The 21,560-nt window shown below is 47.1% G+C and overlaps 1 protein-coding gene across 2 annotated transcripts in view; it reads right to left on the reverse strand.

The window, feature by feature from the left end:
• The window catches only part of ACACA (acetyl-CoA carboxylase alpha), a gene marked incomplete at its 5' end in the record, with an annotated part of 135,274 nt that overhangs the window by 40,922 nt on the left and 72,792 nt on the right, over positions 1-21,560 (reverse strand). For both annotated transcript variants that reach the window (XM_082493206.1, XM_082493207.1), the window contains 4 exons: positions 11,326-11,436; positions 11,899-12,019; positions 13,209-13,306; positions 13,684-13,953. In XM_082493206.1, the coding sequence (XP_082349332.1) occupies positions 11,326-11,436; positions 11,899-12,019; positions 13,209-13,306; positions 13,684-13,953 (600 nt within the window). The remainder of the gene's footprint in view (positions 1-11,325; positions 11,437-11,898; positions 12,020-13,208; positions 13,307-13,683; positions 13,954-21,560) is intronic.

A 21,560-nucleotide genomic window follows, 5' to 3' on the forward strand; every position in this document is an offset into this window, starting at 1 on the left:
CATTTCCGTTACCACTGCACGTTATCCCACTGTCTTTGCGTTTTGGAGATCATTTCCCTCTTCCAATTCAGCAGCAGTCGGGATGACGTTTCCGAACGAGGTGCAGCGAGTGCCGCTCCCTCTGCTGGAAGGTGTCAGCAAACAGGTCTCCTTCCCCTTCCACCAGCTGTCTTCCCCCGCCACCCCTCCACGCACCAGCGCCAACCGTAACCAATAAAGCACGACTGCCATCACCTACTCCATGTGTATTCCACACCAAATGGCCTCCCAGTCACTAGGGACCCAGGTTGGATTCAGATGAGCCACTCGCTCTCCCCTCCGTTTGCTCCTGAAGATGAACTGCTGAAAGCAGTGCACGTTAACAGGTTACACAGGACAAACGCTTCCCCTGTGCCCCCATCTCCAAAGGGGGCCTACAGGATTGCTGGGGAAGGACTTTTTACAAGTGCATGGAGTGATAGGAAGAGGGGGAATGGCTTCAAACTGGAAGAGGGGAGATTTAGATTAGGTATTAGGAAGAAATTTTTCCCTCTGAGGGTGGTGAGGCACTGGAAGAGGTTGCCCAGAGAAGTTGTAGAAGCTCCATCTTCATGGTCCCTTCCAACCTAACCCATTCTGTGATTCTATGATATGGGTGAAGTGGTCAGAAGGCAATGCGAGTTCTAGAGCTGCATGAGTTAAAGCTCAGCCCGTGATTGCAAGAACACACACTATTTTCCAGGTAACGCAACCTTCGACACCACGTGCTTACAAAACACACGGGCAGTATTGCCAACGCTTATTTCATTTGGTCCTCCAAAAGCCACTCTCCCTACTGTACTGGGAAACTGCACTTCTTTTTACTTTGGAGGATCTTTTGGGAAGTACAAAGGAGGGCCAGGACTCTAGCAGCCTTCTCAGCCTTTAAAAGACCGTCCTCAACAGGTTTCCAGGCATGTCATATGCATATTAATTGTCTTCTAGCACTCAAAGCCGTGATGACCAGCTGCTTTCTCTGTGCTCCCTTTCAGAACCTGAGCCGCTAGTTAGTTGAGACGTTCACGGCAAAGCTGGTGCGGCTGCAAACTTGATTGGCTCATACGTTTCATCAAAGATGAAAGATCTGAAAAAATGACAGCAGAGGGCTTGAATGGGAATCATTATGTAACATAAGTGCTGTTATTATTCAGAGCATATCATGTGTTTATATCAAATATAAGTGCCAGATTTTTATCTGAATAATTTCAATAATTGCAATTCCCATCCCGCCATTTATATTATCTGCCAGAAACCCGAAGCAGAAAAGGCGCATGCACATACTATAAATAGCCTGTTTTTCATAAACAGGCAGAAATGATCAGAATGAATGTCTCATCAGAAAAACACGACGTCGGAACTTAAAACCCGACTGCTGTTATGTGCAGTCGAGCCTCAACAGATCTTACAGCGTTTGTTCCCATCACTTGGCTCTTCCCCGAGAGGCAGCGTGTCGTTAGCGGGTAACCCAGCAGCAATGCCGGACAGGGGACCCGAGCCGGGGTAGGATGCCAGCAGGAGCCGTGCTCCCGAGCAGCCCCGTTCCGAGCCTTCAGCCCCTTCGCGTGGCGGCGCGAGCGCAGACACCTCCTCTCCGCCTGGCGACGGGCTGCGCTTCGTGCATTTCTAATCTATGAACGTGTGCAGTTCCTGCACTTCTAATTTACGAGCGTTCGGTGGGGGACCCTTCTGACTTGGGAACATATTGGCTCGGTCTAATGCTTGGAGATTATTAAAGTCAGAGCTATACTCCACTATCAAGTCTACAGATCTTTTATTTAGAAGATATGGTGCTCTAAATGCACAAAGAGCTCCCTGTCACCTTCACATTAAAGCCCCTAGTGCCTGGTAAATGGAATTATATAGCTGTCATCTCCTTTCCCCAAAGTTTTAAGAGTACAATGGGCTCATTTTTTCACACTCCATCCCAGCTTCAGAACTAAGAGACCTACTTTGTATTGATTTAAAGTCTCAGAAATAAATAAACCTGCTTCACCAATGTGATTCACAAGAAATTCATGATACACTATTGCATGATATATTTCAAGCTGTGGCTCCAGCTCTTTTTTCCCTTTGGTGAGTGATGGGGGAGGTGGGAGGTAGGGGGAGGTGGGGGGGAAGCTGACAGCCTGATGGTTATTGGAGATGGCTACTGACTGCAAATCCAGGAGCAGGTCTTGCTGGTGGAGTCTTTTTCTTGCTTTAATTTGGCAAGATCAGGGGGGGAAGGGGAAAAAGCAATTGCACTTCACCTCTGGCAGCAGGGGAAGATGCATCCAGATGGACGCTGCAACCGCAGCTGGCCTTTCTACACCACCTTCTGCCGAAGATGCCAAAGCACCGTACTGATACAAAGGGTGCGGGGCTCCACAGCTGGTCAGAGACAGAGGAGGCATTCTCTCTGTTTGCAGATGGCAACGTGAAACCTTATTGGGAGGAAACAGTTTTTCTGTCTTGCAATAATTGATGAGGAGCTTTGAAAATTTCTGGATTGCAACAGAAAAATCAAATTTTGCAATCTCGAGATCTGAACAAAGATCAGACAGGGTCAAGATGGTTGCTTTTGGCTTCTGAAATATTTGTTGAAGGTATTGGAAGTAAAAATTACTTTGGAAACAAAAGTCAGTTTGGGGGGGTGGGGGGAAGAAGAACTTTTCATTTGACCAAAAAAATTCCAAATGAGAAATTCATCAAATCTGATACTTTTTCCTGAAGACTTCCAGTTTCAGTGAACTGGCATTTTCAAATGAAAAATGTCTTGTCAAAAAATTCTTGCCTAGCTCTCCTTTCAGGGTAGGGAGACTGCATGTTTTGCTCAAGGTCACTCCATCAGTCAGTGGTAAATCAAAAGGACTCAATATACTTTGCAAACTAAAATGACAGCCCCCTATTCTACATGGTGCAAACACATAAATCCCATCTGTCTCAGCTAGGGGTTCCCCAATCTAGACAGTAGCTCTAGGTACAATATTAATGACTGTCTCCATGATACTTAAAGATCTTGGTTCGGTCATTCCCTTGGTCACCTTCTGGATCCCTACAGAACCCTCTTATTCAGGGCCCATCCAAGGGGACAGGCTGCCCCGCAGGTACCTCTTTCACCAGGAGAATGAGACTTTGTTCACTTTGCAGGGTGGGTTTAGGCTTCACCATGAGATAAGTGACAATTCTCCAATGCCATTCTTAGAGTTTCCACTCCGGCGTCCAGAATGGCAGACAATTTATCTGCAATTCACTGCAGAGAAGACCCACCAGGTCACCCTGATACCCTCCTAGGGACGCTCCAAGAGAGGGGAGGTCAGGACCAGTTATTACAGGACATGTTTGAAAAGCGCCGCCTTCCGTTTAGCTCCGGTGGAACATCAGGTACCAGAGTCAAGACTCCAGTAATAAGATAGCCTGCAGGATCACCAGGAACTGGGGTACAATCCCGGTTACGTGAAACATATACAGGGCTTACAGTACACAGGAGGTTCCCTGGAATGTACGGGGAGAGATTTAGACAGGCAGAATTCAGGCCACCATGCTAAACTCCTCTTTAGTGGGAACAAACACACACACAGCTCCCACAGCACAGGCACCGTCCGCAGAGATAAACTGATCAAGATCCATATTAAAAATGATAGAAGGAGGGAGAAAAAAAAGTCAACAGAAATCTATTAGACTTTCTTCCCTAAGCAAACATAAAGGGACTGATAATGCAATGCCTGGAACGTAAATTGTCTCTAATGGGAACAATACACAAATATCACCACTTAAAGAAAGGCAATTAAAAATAAAATGCAGAAATGGAGGGTGGTGTTGGTTTATTTGCGCTCATCTGAAGTCTGGGCATCCATCCTGCTTACATTAATTTCTCTACGCAGAGCAAAGACCATTGTGTTACCAGGACCGCCACCGACCAGACACTCCCAGCAGCTAATGCCTCTCACTGGCAGTAAAAGAAAGGAATCTCTTCCTTCCTGCTCTCTTCCTACTGCCAAATATTGCTAAATTGCGACTGACTCTTACTCTGATCTTGGTGCTCCAACCAGACTGGCTCTGTCAGGGTGTGAGCGATGGCGACCCATGCCAGTGAGCCCTTCAAAGCACCGAAGTTCCACCGAGGTTCTAAGAGAGCTGAAGAAACCAACCTCCACCCGTGAAACCACCCTGGCCCTTGCCACATCTGCCGTAACCCCCCAGGGCACAGCAGAGCCGCCTCTCCTGCTTCCCCCACCGCTGGAGCCAAGAGCGGGGTAACCTTGGGGAGATCCACCAGAGGAACCGGCTGACGGTTGATGCTGGGGAAGTGTCACTTTCTGTCTGACATTTCCCAGCCCCTCTGTGATTAGCATTCTCAAACACCCTGCACCCATACGTATCTTCCTAATAGTCTTGCTGTGCCACTACAGAAAGATTCATATCATGCATTAATAATTATAATGCTTCTTTGAATGACAGGGATGGCACTTGCTGTTCTAACTCACATGATTGCTCTCACACGATTGCTTTGATCTAATCCCAAGACTGGAGTCATCTTGAGCAGATCCTGAGCTATCCCTGCCTTGAATCTCAAAGAAAGAGCGTTCCACATTCTCTGTTTTACTGTAAAACCCCCAAACAGCATCAGTCTCAGGGGGCATTTATTTATTTTTCCGTATTGTGAAACTGAAGGGTAACTATTACTGCTCGCAATACTGAAGAGCGATCACTCACAGAAGACAGACTGACAGACTGCTCCTCACCCCAGAGCTCTCCCATGAGCTCAGACTGGACCCAGCAGCCTCTCGCGTGGGCACACCACCCCCAGAAGCTCTGCCTGTTCCTCCCCAGCTCTGACCCATTGTCTCACCCCATTATTCCGGTCCCATAGTGCCCAACAAGTCCTGCAGCTCCCCTCAGCCGAGACCTGCAAACCCCGGACCAGTGCCAGGCTGCTCCAGCACAGGGAGCAGAGGACATCCTGACAAGCCGGTGGGGTACGCCTGCACGTCAGACAGAAGACACCAAAGAGCAACCAACATCAGAGCACCATGTTGACGTGCCTCAAAACAAACTTGTCTCACTGAGCAACTTACAGTGGGGGGTAACCCCCATGCGAGTGAGCCTGTTTCAAGCTCGCTCCCATACACGCTGCTCTGCCGCGCGGATGCTCCCAGGGTTCAGCCGCAATCCTGCCCCAGACCTACACCAGCGAAACCACCCATCACCGCAAAAGCAGCCACGCTGATCTCCGTCCTGGCTTCGCTGGCCCGTACCATTCAGGACTGAATTTACAATGCAAGGATATTCTCTTCTGGCCCCATGCAAAGGGGTTGTTGGGCTGTTGGGTTTTAAATGCAGATTGTCAAAAACGATCCTTGCAGCAATTATGGTCTGTTGTATCAACAAGTCCTCAGGGACTCATCCACAGTCACGTGATTGACACATACACTACGCTATCTTGACACAGTATGGCACCTATCATGTTAACGGCTCTGCCGTGCACAAGCAGTGTCTGCATTAATGAAAGGTGTACTCAGGAAAGGTCATGGGACATTTGCTGGTAGTAGGCTTAGAAGTTTCTTAGATATTTTCATATCACATTAGCAAGCCATCAAGTTTCCACTAATCAGTTCATCTCACAAACACCCCTCTTGAAGCTGTTCTTCAAAAACGTTTTCTCCCCCTAAAAACCCACCAATTCACAGTGCAAGAAGTACAACATTACTGATCTGGTGAATTGGTTCCTGAGCTCTTTCAGGTCTAGAATAGGTTACAGAAGCAGACACATTGTTTAAATTAAGATCATTTTGCAGGCAAAAACTTTCAAAGAAAGAAATTCTGAGGCTGGGGTTGCCCACCCTGCCAATGCACCACGGCTGGCAGGTGCCTTCCACCTGATGAGCTCAAAACACACTGCAAATACAAATGACCTAAGGTTTCAAGACCAAGCTGTCAGCAGGTAACTGCCATTACACCTGTTCTGGTCAAGAATCTCAGACCTCAAGCAGGCAGGCAGCTGGCTGCAGACTGGGAAGTGAAGCCCAGAGTTCTGGGTTTGACCTATCCTATCAGCATTTCGTATTTCACTGCCTCTTTCCCCACATGGACATATACTCCTGGCAGGTGGTATTTTCCCTCTACTCCACTCTGGTGAGATCCCACCTGGAGTACTGCGTCCAGCTCTGGAGCCCCCAACATAGGAAAGACATGGACCTGTTGGAGCAGGGCCAGAAGAGGCCACAAAGATGCTGGGAGGGCTGGAGCCCCTCTGCTGGGAGGACAGGCTGGGAGAGTTGGGGGGGTTCAGCCTGGAGAAGGCTCCGGAGAGACCTTATTGTGGCCTTCCAGTACCTAAAGAGGGTCTACAGGAGAGCTGGGGAGGGACTTTTTACAAGGGCATGGAGTGATAGGACGAGGGGGGAATGGCTTCAAACTAGAAGAGGGGAGATTTAGATTAGATACTAGGAAGAAATTTTTCCCTCTGAGGGTGGTGAGCCCCTGGCGCAGGTCGCCTCAAGAAGCTGTGGCTGCCCCATCCCTGGAGGTGTTCAAGGCCGGGTTGGACGGGGCTTGGAGCAACCTGGGCTGGGGGGAGGTGGCCCTGCCCAGGGCAGGGGGTGGGACTGGGTGGTCTTCAAGGTCCCTTCCAACCCAAACCATTCTGTGATTTTATGATTCTATTTGTCAAGCTCACGCTTGGCACACTTGGATGTTCTTGACAAAGCAGGCCAACAACATGGTGCCATGGGGCCTCAGGGACGAGGCCAGTGGAGGACAGGTTGAGGGCCTGATGTACCAATCGGGCAGGCCAAGCCTGGGGAGTTTGGGGGAAAACACAGCTACATAGGAAGGAGAGGAAACAGAACAGTCAGCAAGTTAGATTCTTCCCTTCACCTCCAAAAGCGATAACCATTTTAGATGTCCTACTGTGAAGTGCAGTGTTTGGGACAGCTTTTCATCACCACTCAGAAAACGAACTGTTTGAGATACCAGGTTAACATCTATATAATGAACTGAGGTGTACCAAATTAGTGGCGGTTCCTGAAAATCTCTGCTAAATCTGGTTTCCCTTAGAAAAAGCCTAGAACACGTATCTGTAGAGAAAATGTGACTGAAGGCCACTATTTGTTTACATTAACAAAACAGTCTTAAAGACAGGATTTCTTTTAAACACAAAAGACAAGGAGGCACAAACTAATTAAAAATAAGTCAGCAACAGACTTGGGAACATCCTTGTGAGGACTGAAATGAAATGTAGTCCTGGAAGCTTGAACCATATAAGCAACGCATAAATTGGGAGCACTGGGCTCTTCCGTCTTACTTCTATTAACAAGAAAACCAATGGAAATTAACCTGTTAGCGCACAGCAGCCGCACGTCACCCATCTCATATGAAATCACACCATGTTTAGCTTATGACGAGGAAAGGGAGCCGAGGGAGGTGGAGGAAGGTATGGGGGCAGAACATGGGGGAGGTAGGGAAAGTTAAAAAAAAATATAAAAATCTCTGCCTCAGCAAAAGTTTTCATTAAAATTTTAGACAAATGATCTCTGTGTCCTTCTCCCATGCTGCCTGGGGCTCCATGCTATTTCTATGCAAATAACAACCTCGTGGTTTATATCTTATTATTTCCACCGGAGCTGCGGCGACATGACCCGAGACGTGTGTGAGGTAGACAGCGAAAGAGAGAGAGAGGGAGAGAAAGAGAAGGAGAGGGAGGGAGAGAGATGGAGTGGCTGCTCGCTGAAGTGTGAAAAAATATTGTCAGGAGTGAGCGGCAAGAACAAAAAAAAAATTGCAGGGATAACGTGTTTATTTCAGCCCCTCTCCCCATGTGAACCAGCACCTTTTAAAATTCATTGGGCATCAGGCGATCATGCACAATCCATCTGCTTTCACTTTATCATTTGCATTTCATGCCTCCTGGCTTTTGATGTGCTGATACTTTGATGCAGTCAGGAGACGCGCATTATCATTATTTCAATTTTCAGGGGGGTCAGCGGGCTCAGCACAGGCGCGCGCACACACTCACAGGAGAGGAATGAAATGTCATTTCCACCTCTCCACCCCCTGCTGAAACGCAATGGTGAAGACAAAAGGGGTCCGGATGAAACGCAGCCCCGGTGCCCCACACGCGGAGCGCCGTCCCCACCACGGAGCATCACACCTTTTCCCCAGGTCTCTCCCGCACCCGTCGGTTCGGACTATAAACAAAGACAGCTTAATCAGGGGCAGAGGGAAACCTTGTACAGCTCTCTCGTGCAGCTTCTTGTCACCCCTGACAGGCAATGGGGATGAGAGAATCCTAAAACCCGCCTGATATCAGTTGTCTTACAGCGATCTGCCTCCCTGCTTGGAAAACAGTGACACAGAGGCAGCCAACAGCCAGCACGTGAAGAGTCAACTTCCAGAACCGAACACCAGCTTCAGCTAAAAATGAGCTTGACCTTGAGCTCATCATCTAAGTTATAGGTTACAGGCTGGTTTTGGCAGCTGGACCTTTCCCTCTACACCTAAACCCTCAGGCTCGTTTTACATAATGATAATGAACAAGACCAGCAACAGATCTGCTGGCATGTAATGTTTGTCACACTCCCCCTCTGCTCCCCCCTGTAAATTAAAACAAATCCAGTATTTCATGGGAGGAAAAAAAAAAAAAAACAAACCCAAACAACTTCCCAGAAAAAACCTCACTGCTCTCTGAAATCCCAATTGTCTCCATTGCTGCAGAAACATTTTTGCACCACATGTTCTCCTCTTGCAGGGAGAAGACATTTTGAAGAAGACACAAGACTGTGTGTAAGCTTTGTACAGCATCCTCGACGAAGACAGTAACTAAAAGTCAGCAATGGAAAAAATTGTCTCAAATCTCTGACACGAAAACATTCGGTTCCGTGTGTCATGCAAGGTGGCAGTTTCCATTTATTTATTTTTGTTTCAGTCATGATCTTTCCTCAAGACCCCGCCAGCTGCACTGGGACCTTCTCATTCCTGCAAAGTAAAGCGGTGATGTTGCTGCACGGGGCTCTTCTCACCATCTCCTCTACAGGAACAAGAACCAGCAAAGCTCACTCTCTCCACAGAGAAAAACTACAATAGGTTTCCACCATGAGACCCTTCTGGAGTCTTATTCACGTGAATGAACAAAACCATCATCATCTATCATGCCCAAACAGCCTCTGCATTCCTACAAGGGAAGACTTTGCTTAATTGGTCCCTAGCTGACAGTGACCTGACTTCTCGCCGAAAGAAAATTCAAACTGGCCATCTAAATTGAAGGGACAAGTGTTTAACAGTTTACATATAAGAAGAGGGAGACAGAGGACAAGTCTGAAGTAGATACTGCCTCCGTGGCAGGATGATGCAACTGCATCTGCATTCACTATTTGCTTCTCACCCTCCTTCAGATCTCAGCTGGACTGAGCTTGGTCATTTCAGGTTAGCACTGGACATTGTTTCACTACTTCAGACCTACTTCTGGGACACAATCATAGCTGGATCCATGCAAGAAACTCTGACCAGAACTGCAGGGACTGGAAAATGAAGATCATATGAACTAGCAAGACGCATCACGCAACATCCAGGAGTGAGTGGGGATTCCCAGACTCCCACTATTCAATGACAAGTAAACTTATTGTTTATTGTTGGGTCTGGGCTTAGCTGTCGTACCGGGAAAGCTGGAAAGGATGCAATAGGTTCCTCCTTTGCCCGACCTTTAGGCCAGTAGAGGTTCAGTGCCTACATAAAAATATATGCCTTTCCAACAGAGCGGGAAGGAGAGAAAAGGACACAGGGGATTTTTCAGCCCACTGAAATTCTTGGGATGGGATAAATCACCCCCAGAAAGCGTCTCCTTCTGCCTACGCCTGCTGGCAGATACCAGGTGCTTAACTTAGACTAAATCCTTAATTTTTAAGTGCCTAAAATGTAGTGAGATTAATCTAGTCCTATAAAAACAAACATTCACTCCACGGGTGGAGAGTGCAGTTAAACCTGGAAAGAAGAGAGCAGAAGAGGAGGACTAAACAGAGTGGCCCGGCCAGCTGGGAACCTCTGCAGGGCCCCGATCCCCAACAAATGCCAGCTGGAACCAGGCAACTTACTCCACTTCAGCAAGCACTAAACTGACTCAATTTCTCTTTAAAGGATGGATCTTCAAACGCCTCTTTTCCTTCCATTGATGCAGGTGTGTGTGATGTGTGTAAGAGATCTAACTGAGGGTGCTGCATCCTAGAGTTGATAGGATCAATGCTTCATTTTCTGCAGAGCCCCCTTTATTCAGGGGAATAATTCAACGAGAGACTATTTTCCTTTTATCTCCCATTGTCAGGCAGGCACTCCTTGAAACACAGCTTGCGATGAAGCACAACCACCCCAGGTGCTGGAGAGTGCCTGAGAACAAAGCTGCACAATGGGAAAGGGCACTCGCGCCCGCGCAATCCTAACTCCCACGTAAACAAAGCCCTCAGTGAGAGGGACAAGAGCGGAGTCGGCTGTGAGCCCTGTCTGCTACAGACAAGGAGCTGGAGGCTGTGATATTAATAGGCTTTTGGGGCAGCAAGGGAGAAAATCCGCCTCTGGTGGGGGGAAAAAAGAAAAAAAAAGAAGAGCCACTTTAGTAGTGAAAGCGGTAAGTTATCCTAAAGCCCGAGTTCTTCCTCCCTGCCCCCACAGCTGAGATTTCCAGCAGGTCTGACCCCTGGAAAATCACCATCCCCACACTCTTTCTCAGGCTTCAGTGCTCCCCCAGTAGGAATGCAATGCTGGGGATGGCTGAAGGTTCAGGGAGATTCTGGCCCACGTATTTTGAAACGTGGTCTTCCAGACACTGGGAACAGCCCTGTTTCCTCTCTCACAGAACACAGTGGGTGGGAGAAGATGCTGCCCAGCTGGCGGCCTTCTCCGCTTCTGCCATTTAGCCATTGCGCACAACCTATGTTAAAAGCCACGTCTCCTTCTTCCCCTTCACCTGGTTCATGCTCAGACCCTCAAATCTTCAGTTCTGCCTCGGTGCCCTGCCAATCTCCAACCAGGACGCCTGGAATAGTGCCTCTGGCTGGCAACACCACGCTCTTGTCAAGAAAAACGTGCGTGAAAGGACTGCTGCTTTCTGACCGGAGAGAAAGGAAAAAAGGAAAAGGCTGCAAAGGCATGGAAGCTTCACAGCTGCTGCCCCTGTGTCAGTTCTCCTCCTTGATGGGGAGGAGCCCAAGAAGGGAGAACGCAAAAGGGCCCCAGAGTGATGACAGGTACAGCGGTGGCAGCTCCCGGAGTCTCCGGCAGAACTCACAGAAACACCGACTCAATTCACATAGCTCTGAAGACTGAAACACAAAGACTTACTTTGTTGAGGGCTCCACAGCCCGTCAGGATTATATGGGAGTTCTCAACCTGGATAGTCCTCTGACCTAGCCGAACGAGGTAAGCCCCAATTCCAATTGCCCGACAGGTAACCTTAAAAAAAAAAAAAAAAAGAAAGAAAAGAAAAAGAAAGAAATCACATTGATTTCTGTCTTACCACACAGCCAAAACCTATCGATTCAAACATCTAGACAAAACTAGGCATGTTTGTATTACAAGTCTACAAAAACTACTCTCACTGCAAAACTCCAGAATCTCTTTTTTTTTGTGAAACACAGTACCTGAACATATGTGTATTTTATTTTTAAAAAGAGAAGCAATAACTTCCAGACTGAGCAAACATGAAGCTAAATGACTGTTTTCTAAAAGTGTTTTAAATTTAGCCTGAAAGGGACCCAGCCCTGTAATGGTGCCGGTAGTGTTGCTCAAAGCCTACAGGAACCAATTTACATCAACCAGAAGCCTCATCCCAGATGTATCTTCCGGATACCACTGCAGGATTTTTATCCGAACCAGACAATACAGCTTGAAGAATAGAAAGCAGTGGGGGATTACCAAGTTGATGGTGATAATACTTTCATAGGCTAAAGATGATTCTCCAGCAATCATGCCAGATCCTCTGAGGTTCTCTATTCCAAGTCCGTCTTCCTTTCCGATAATATCTGTTATCTTATACCTGAGGGAGACACATACAGCCTTTGAGTCACAAGGTCCAGTGATTTGCTGAATCAGTTTGCTACGAAGAAAATGAAAAGTGACTAAATATCATTAAGGCTCCAAAGAGTAATGTGCATAAAACCCGGCCAGGACCTGTACACGGGCTCGTTCTGCAGCCTTGCTGAACCCCATGGAATAGTCCTACATGGGAGCAGCCCAGGCAGCACGGCAAGGAGGAAATGCCAAGGGAGGGGAATGCCAGTGAAAAGTGTTCTTCTGTCATTCCCACAGGACGTGAGGAGCAGGCTGACTGTAGGAAAAAGGGCAAGAAAGGAAGAGAATGCAGCCAAAAGGAAAAAGAAATAGAACAAGAGATTCTAATGAGGCTCTTACCTTCTCTTTACTTTCTTCCTGCACGCCTTCCTCCCCCAGCGCAGTCCCTTCTCACTCAGCGCTCTCAGACTGGCTTCTATCTTCCCCACTAGGCCCTTGCTAAGCGAAGTACTTGAGCGGGTGCTTAAGTGCTTCACTGAAGAGAGGCACCGGCTTCCCCCCAACACACGCAGGCACGCACATGTCCCAGCACCATCCCTTTGTTCTCTCAGAGCTTGCCAGTCTGCAAGCTAGGCTTTATTTTTTTTTTTCTTCCTAAGCTCATCCTCCTCCCTCTGCCCAGGAGCACAGCTACAGCTGCAGCCTAGCTCTGAAAGCTTCTTTGCACCTCATTTTCAGTCGTGCTGCCTTTGGGACGTAGCTGGGAAGACGCAGACACCTCGGGTAGCCACGTGTGGAAAACCACAGGCTGTAAGGCAGTGGTTGCAGCCCAGCTCTTCAAAACACACGGAGGGATTAGCCTTCGCTCAGGAATTCTTTTATCCTTTCTACAGAATGTAGCAGAAAAGTAATTTTCAAAATTTAGACTGCAAGTCTTTGGGCAAGAATCATTGTCCCGGTCATTCAGTGTTGACCGCTGCAGGACCCTCAGGCATGACCCTCAGTAGTGCCCCCAGGTGGGACTCAACACGGCACTACTGCAAACAATGCACGTCGTGATGCAACTTCTAACTCTTGTCCCATGCTCTGACCCCACAAGCTATGGCCTTCTACACACCTGGATCCTAAAGAACACCCTAGCTGAAGACAAAGACATGACATGCATTACCCAAGGATGAACAGAAAGCTTTTCGTTCTGACCTGCCTGCGCTTACCTGGACTCTCCGTTGTCCTCCACGTGTTCACAGTGAACCGAGTTAAGGGCACTGACTTTCTTATAGTCTTGAGGAGTCAGGTACAAGTATTTGTATCCCTGCAGGGAAAAACAGTTCATTCATCTCATTCCCTCCTGTAGTCCCTTCCCAATCCTAAATAACCCCTTCCAAAGAGAAAGGTTCGAGGAAGCAAAATTTAATTCCAGATTGCAATAAGAATATCCTCGCATAACATCGGAGCTCCAGCTGAGGTCAGTGAAAGCTATGGATGTTCTCAACATTTAGCACTAACTCATTCTGGATGCCAGTCCTGCTGCCTCAGAGATCCAATACCAAAGGAAAATCCAAAGGAGAACTTTGGACCTAACAGTCTGGCAAATATTTACCCTCACCTCTATTAAAAGGGGCGGTACAAAAATAAGATTCTTTTGGGAGCTATTGAAGAGTTTCGCCTCTGCTCCCTGTGCCTCCTTACCTTGTATGGGTCATCTGGGTCTTCCCAAGCCACGTGGAACATGTGCCGAATCTCCTCGGCCAAACCAATCCTGGCTCCACTGTTGGCAGCCACATAGATCCGGGGGATGCCATGTGTTCGCGCAAGCTCTGAAGCCCTCAGGAACAGCACGTCCTCTTGAGGCCCAAAAGAACCTATTCGGTATGTAATGTCATTGCCGATAACAATGATGTCACGGCCTTCTGGGTACTCAGGGGTCTTCAGAGTCATCTTCCAGGCCACCATCCCAATCTGCAATCGAAGAACAGAGAACAACAAAAATAGAATGTACATCTTCAAGATGTGGAGGAGGGGAATCAGGCAGGGACCATTTTTCTTCCATGTGTTGCACTTTGTGTGTATTTTCTTTGGGAACTGCACTAACAGCAGCTCTGAAACGCACCGCCAGTGCAGAGCACGGCTGGCAGGACTTGATCCTTTCCACGCTCACTGCAGCACATCCTCCATTGCTCTCTTCCCACCCAAGACACTAATATCGGCCCTCCTTCTCCCCATTCAGGGATTTGTCACGGGTCCAAAACGCGTTCTGCAAATGCCCCTCTCACAGGGTGCCGCGTTTATCCCGTGTGCCAGAGCTCACAGGGTGAGGATGGATGTGCTGCTGCACGGGACCCTGACCAGCTGCTTACACTACCGTTACCACCCCAGAATCTCATCACATGGTTCTTTCTCTCACATTGCCCTCATTTTAATAAACCCTTTATTTCATAACTACCTCCTTTTTTTTTTTTTTTCTGTCCTTCCTTTCCTTTTTTTGGCTCTTCCCTTTTTCCTTCTGAATACTGCAGCAGTTTCTTTCCAAACCTGCCCGGTAAGTAATGCTTTTTGCTGCATATTTTTCTTTTTAAAATCAGCGGATGATCTCTTCTGGCCCATCTTATGGAGATCAGCAACATCTGTACCCTGCATCTCCCATCTCTCGGCTGCCGCGTATCACTGCACCGGGGAACTGGCCATCCTGGAATGCCATTAACAGATGGAAATAGCAGCGTCCCCTGAAAGCCACATGCATCACCCGGTCTCCGCTTGCCCAAGGATCATAAGCTCTGAGTACACATTCCTCAAGCCGATTGCACATCCTCTGCAATCAGGAGGGTTGAAACTCTCATTGTGGAGACTCTGAATTCTGAACATGATGAACTAAAGCGGGAGGGGGAGAGGGCAGAAGCAGCAGATAGATATGTGCCATTTAATCCAAATCAAAATGGCACAATACACAGTTGAGATCCAATCAGCATCTGCAATAAGATATGCCATAATAGGCTCATTAAAAAAAATAAAGAGGCAGAGGAATTAATCAAAGGGTCATTGGAAGTAAAGCAGGCAGCAATCCAAAAATATTACAACCAGCTACTGGCAGATCCTTCCCGTACACCGCCCCTTGCGAGCGCTGAGATTGCAAGTCAACAGAATGATGGGGTTTCAGTTCACCTTCTCCTCGGTCTCAGTTTCATCCACTGCTATTTTGACTGATACATCGTAAGGGATTAATTTGTTTGCCTCTGAATATTTGCAGATTTACAGTTACATCTTAGCAGCCAACTGCAGCGTTTGGAAGAGAGAGATACTGCAGCTGTGTCAAAGGCAGGAGCATAAATCCCTAAAAGTCAGTGGGATGCTCTGCTAAAATACCAGTATTATTGCAAATTAAAGGGAAAAGTTGTAATGCTGTAAAACAAGTGGATGCAGCTGTTGGTCAGGCACACAGCTCAAAAGTCTGTGCAAAGAGACTGGGGGTCACACCGGCAACCAGTCCAGAGCCTGGAAGAGCAACTAATTCATCCCAACCAAACCTACGCAGCCAGAGGGGTTCCTTAGACTTCTGCTCTTTTACTACTGGACTTTCATAGCATAAAAAGGAAGAATAAAGGTGAAAAAAAGGAGAAGAAAAGTAAGTTTTGCCTTTCTGACCTGACTGTTGCAAGAAAAGAGACATCAGGCGCTCGATATTGTCCCTCTCCTCTAACTCTCAGCTGTGGGCAAGCTTGCAATTAGAAACAGCAGTTAAAAAAGACTTCAAATCCAAAGCTAAATGCTTCAAGATTAGCCTCTAAGAAGCAGGGGATGCCTGCCTATACCTCGTCATCTACTGCAGCTCAGTTCTTTACCCTACTTTACAGGCTTTTTTTTTTCCCCTGCCATAACTAAAATCCTTAAGTGGCACTTACCAAATCTTTCTGTTATCACCTCAGAAAACAGCTTTAGTCATTGAGAGAAACTCACGTTCTCTTTAAAAGTGCACTGTAAACTTCTTCCAAAAGAGCACAGAAGTAACACTAATTTTACAGGGTTTTGCCTAAGTAGTCATTTCCTTACAGCTATGCTGATCCCATCAGCCTGGAGAAGAGAAGGCTCCGGGAAGACCTTGGAGCCCCTTCCAGTCCCTAAAGGGGCTCCAGGAGAGCTGGGGAGGGACTCTGGATCAGGGAGTGGAGTGACAGGATGAGGGGGAATGGTTTTAAACTGGAAGAGGGGAGATTTAGATGGGATATCAGGAAGAAATTCTTTGCTCTGAGGGCAGTGAGCCCCTGGCACAGGGTGCCCCGAGGAGCTGTGTCTGCCCCATCCCTGGAGGTGTTCAAGGCCGGGTTGGACGGGGCTGGGAGCAACCTGGGCTGGGGGGAGGTGGCCCTGCCCGGGGCAGGGGGTGGCACTGGGTGGTCTTGAAGGTCCCTTCCAACCCAAACCATTCTGTGATTCTGAGATCAGCCAGGACCACACCAGGAACCCTCAAGCACCACCAGACAAACACAGCACAGGAGCAACAGGAGAAACGCTCAGCCTTTGGATTTGCTAAATACTTGTCACGGCAGTAAAGCGCAAGATAGAAACGCATAAAGACATTGCCAAAAACCTACACGATAACCACAACGGACTGAAGGTAAAATCCTAGTGCTCTCCGCTCACGTGTGAGGCAGACGAATTCACACTGGCTCCAGGGCCTGGGGCCGAGCGGCCGAGCTCAGACAGTACACAGGACTGGTCCCACCACCTGGCTCGCCTATCAAAATGTAAAAGATTTTCCCCTTTCATCATCTTGATGATTTTTGGCAGTATAGAAAATACACAAATTAAAAAGCATTTCCCATTTAGAAAATTCAGATCGTAACAGAAGTCTCGGAAGAGTTCCACAACCTCAGATCAGATTCTGTAGATCCTCTACAGAAATGAACCCCCTTTCGTTAATGTTCATTAGTGGAATAGGAAAAACTATCTAACCAGGGCACGGCAAACACAAACTCTTGAAAATAGTTTATAGCTGATAAATATGGCACAACCATATGCCATTTAAGAAAAGAAAAAATAAGTGCACCACTTATTAACTCGTGTTCCTCTTTGCCTCCCCAATACACTGTGTGCTTTGTGCCATTCATCCTGTGATAAAAATCACAGGGCACAACTGAGGATTTTTTTTTGCTAAGAACAATGCAGATTCTGTTTAAATTTGTGGGCAGTGGAGGATCACTTTCTATTTCAGAAAAAAAAAAAAATAAAAAAGATGGGATTTTTAAGTTAACGGCAGGGTGCCAAAAAAAAGGAGAGTTCACAGGTTAATTAGACAGGCTGAGCTAATCACCTAAGAGCACTGTCGGAACAATAATGGGTGATGGTAAGCGGCAGCGGCTTCAAAACGGGCTCTTTTGAAGAGCCAGCACAGTTTGGAAGTGCTTCTCCTGCCACAGCTCTATTCCCAGCGCGCTCGGGAATGAAGGAGAGAGGGAGGAAAAAATAAAAGCAGGAACCGTCTTATTTAACTGTTTTTATGTTGGCAAAATGATTTGTGCCACAGTATTTCCATAAGAAGTGGGGCCATTATTCTCCTGTAGGAACACATTTGGTTTGAAAAGTATCACTGGACAGAACGTGAAAATCAAACCAGATGAATTATTCACAACCTCCGATCAGAAGTGATCATTATTTCTGATGTTCCAAACTGTGATTAGGATTCAGCGCTCAGCTGTCATTTGCTCCCTGAATAGCACCAGCAACGCAGAATTGCACGACACACATATATTACACACAAGTTTTATACATATAATTTTATACACACCTTCTCCCACTAGATCTTGGGCTTAATGTAACCATTAACAGATAGTAAAAACATGATATTAACTAACGTTCGTTTTCATGGTGCTCATAAATGCCATTAGTTTGACACCCAGTGTCAACACTAATCATGGCCTAAAATTAACACCAAAATTGACTTCAACATTAATTGCGCTATCGATGTGAACGGTAATACACACACTGATGCAGTTACAAATTGACTGCTGGCGGCAGCCGGAGCTGTTGACAACAGGCACCGAGGGGAATGAGGAAGACGCCGATCCCAGTCTCCCCCCGGACCGCCCCGCGCACTCCGAAGGAAGCGAAGGCAACGTGAGGGGTGGCGGGTGCTCGGGCAGAGGGGGCTTCTCGCCCTCTGGAACTCCTGGAGAAGCGCAGCTGGCAGAAAATCTGATGTCAATGAGAACAGCTTATTATTCGACAGCATCTATGCTTCAGCCATGCCAATGGCGTCGGTTTATTCTACTTCTCCCGCACCAAGGACGACGCTGGAGCCTAGGTACTTTATGCCGCGCTTCATTTTATTTATTTACATCCAGATCTGGAAACCTGAATGTAGGTCTCAAAATCGCTAAGTAGGACAACTGAACTTACAGAACCCTGACAACAATTTTGTCTTGTTCCCATCCTGTTGCATCTATATCATACATAAGTTTTATATGTAAAAAATATATATAAAACATGAATACATTTGTGTGTATTTGTATGTATATTTATTACAAACAAAAGTTATAATAACTAAGGAAACGCAACAGTTGTAGCGGTCGAGCATGTGAGCGCTGGAAATGCCAAAGCTGAACATTAATGAAAGCACATTTCTCCCCCACTGCGCACGTTCTGACATTGTTAAATCACGGAACGCGTGCTTTATTGCCCCGTCACAACCTCCGTCTATTCTGGAGGTAAACCAGTGCCCACCGGCGCCGGGATGCTGAACCACTCTGCTGCATCGCCGCGGACACGGTGTGTTTCATGAAGGGAACAAAGACATCCCCAGAAATTTTACTCACAATTTTGGTAATTCATCCTTCGAATCTGACGTCCAGAACTAAAAGAGAGACTCTCTGCACTTATACCGTGACCAAAAGCTGTAAAATTTTTATCGTCCGTAAGAACCGACGCCCAGAAAAAGGGCAGGATGCACATGGTTTGCTGGCAGCATTCAGACTGAATGCCTTGACAAGGGTGCAGTGCCAAAACCCAGGATTCCTTCATCCTTTTCCTGGCTCTGAAAAAGGTGTCATTTAGCGATCAAAGCCGTGGTCGCAGGAGGCACAGCCAAGCACACGTTGGCATGGCTCTTCCGAACAGCAGGTGGCCAAGGGGATGAGACGGGAAGAAACGGTTCCAGGAGGAGACATGGCAAAGGCTTGCGCGGGAAAAGGCGATGCGCGGTACGGGGACTGAAAGGCTGGTTGGCAGCGGAGCGAAGGAGAGGTGAATTCGTACTGCCCTGGTTCCTCGCAGCAGACCAAAAGGCGCTCAGACGGCGAGCCGGGGAGCAAACCAGCAAAAGGCCCCGCGACGTTCAGTGAAAGTGGATGGACACACACAGCACCAAAAAGCTCAAAAAACCCCATTACAGACAGTGTAAAAGTAGTTTTTACTGCACACACACACCTGTGTTGTGAGGTGTGAAGCTTGCACAGTGTCTCTTGGGGATAGCAAAAGGCATCGTCCTGAACCCAAATCAAATTCTCTGTCAAATTCAAGTTTCCACTCTAAGCCCGCAAAAATCAACCGTGAGTGACATTGCCAACTTCTTCACCAAAACCCAAGCATTTTTGGTGAACCTTTCCAAACTAACCAATAAATAGGGGGAAGTCCCTGGGCAGAGTGTAAGGCTTGAAAAAACTTCAGCTGAAGTAGTTTGCATCTAGTGAAGTTACAGAGGGATAACGATAAATTACAGACAGTGACAGACGATCTTTATCAGGAGAGTTTTCTTGTAGGCAAGAACCTTCTCACCTACAGTATCCATATACACGTGTTCCAACATATACATCAAAATACAGAATAAAGCTCTGTGCCACCACTTATACCTCTGATCTAGTAATGTTTGTATTTGAGGATTTTAAAACTCTTGAAGAAATTTGGAGCTCTAGTTGCTCTTTGAATAAGACATGATTTGGGGTGTCACTGCTTCTAGTGTCCTCTGAGCGCCTCACATGGGATGTGTGGGGTTATTTCGTGCCCAAGAATTTAATTTTTGTAAAATGTTAACAAATATCACAAACACTTACTAGACCTGTGCTTTAAATGCAAACATTTGATAAAAGTCAGAATTACAGGAAAGGTAATAAAATTAAAATTCTGGTTTTGCTTGATAGCATTATGAAATTCAACAGTCATATCTGATTATTAAAAAAAAAATTACTTATAACCTTCCCAAACCCCATCTTTTAAATAATTATAATACATTCTAAGTCAAAGCTATATGTTGGAAGCTCATACCCTCTGGTTCTGTAAGAAAAGCCTTTTCAACTCTTGAACTTCTGGTATTGCTATAGCATACACGCACCTTTTCAAAAATCAGGTTATGGGAGATACTGCATCTACAACACTGTGAGAAACAGCACGTTGAAGATGCTGATCTGCATGAACATTAACCCTTCAAACAATTCAAGGTATTACAGAGTCCTCCTGCTTAACTGTACAGCCCCTGTTCAGCTGAGGAGATGCTCCACGTGCACTGTGACATGCATCCAGCCCAACTCGAACGGAGTTCAAAAGAGCCCCCTCCATCCCATCTTCCCATGCACACATCTGCTACCTTTAAAGTTACATTAAATTATCTGGGCATATAAGTGAAAAAGAAGTTATCTTTCCGTGATGCTAGGGGGACCCTCTTTTAGTTTATACCGTATTCCACTTGTCACGAGCTATTCCACCGTTTACTAAAAATAACGCTCTCCAGTCCACGACAAAAACGTGCTCTGTCCTGATCCCTGCCCCCACGTCTCATGGTGACCTCCGAGCACCTCATTGATAGGGGCTAAAATTATTCTGCCAAAGGAGGATCACCTTCTGAAATTGCATCATGAGTGTTGGAGATGAGGAGACACCGCTTGCTGTGCGGCACAAATAGTTGTCCAGCTTCCCTGTTATTTAAACCCATTCCTACTGCCAGAAGAGCCTTCAGGTCAGGATTGTTCCCCAAACTCATCATGAAGAAGGGTTGGGAAATGCAAAGAGAAACAACTATTTTTACAGCAATCTCTGGGAAAAATAGCGGTGGGGCTGGGGCAGGGGGGAGAAGATGCACGGGCGATTTCCTTCACCTTCGCGTTCATTCACTGACACCGCATCACCCATTCTCCGCCTTTCTCAAGTATTTATCCATCCGCCATAAGGAGCCCAGCGGATGTTTGAACACCCTGTGCCTGTCATAAAATGCAGGAACACGGGGTGACAAAGCAGAACATGCAGTTCAACTATTAAGCTTTGCTTGTATAAAATTCATTAGCTCCACCTTTCAGCCCCGGGCAATCCAGGGAGCCGCCGAAGCAGAGTCTCAGCAGCCCTCTGCCCACCGCCGTCCTGAATTTCACCTGGCCAAACCTTCCCACACGCACAAGAAAGGCTCCCTGCCAACGCTGCAGCCAACAGCCCCGATTATGGATTATTTCTGATCCTCACGCTACTGAGAAGGAAAAACTGTGACATCTAGTGCCAATAGGGAAAATGACACATTTTACATGGACACTGCCCAAGAGTGAGATGAAGGGTAATGCGGGGTGTTGCTGCAGGCGCTCCTTACACTCACTTTC

The sequence above is a fragment of the Vanellus vanellus genome, assembly GCF_965231255.1.
Source record: "Vanellus vanellus genome assembly, chromosome: 19".
Taxonomy (NCBI): Eukaryota; Metazoa; Chordata; class Aves; order Charadriiformes; family Charadriidae; genus Vanellus; species Vanellus vanellus.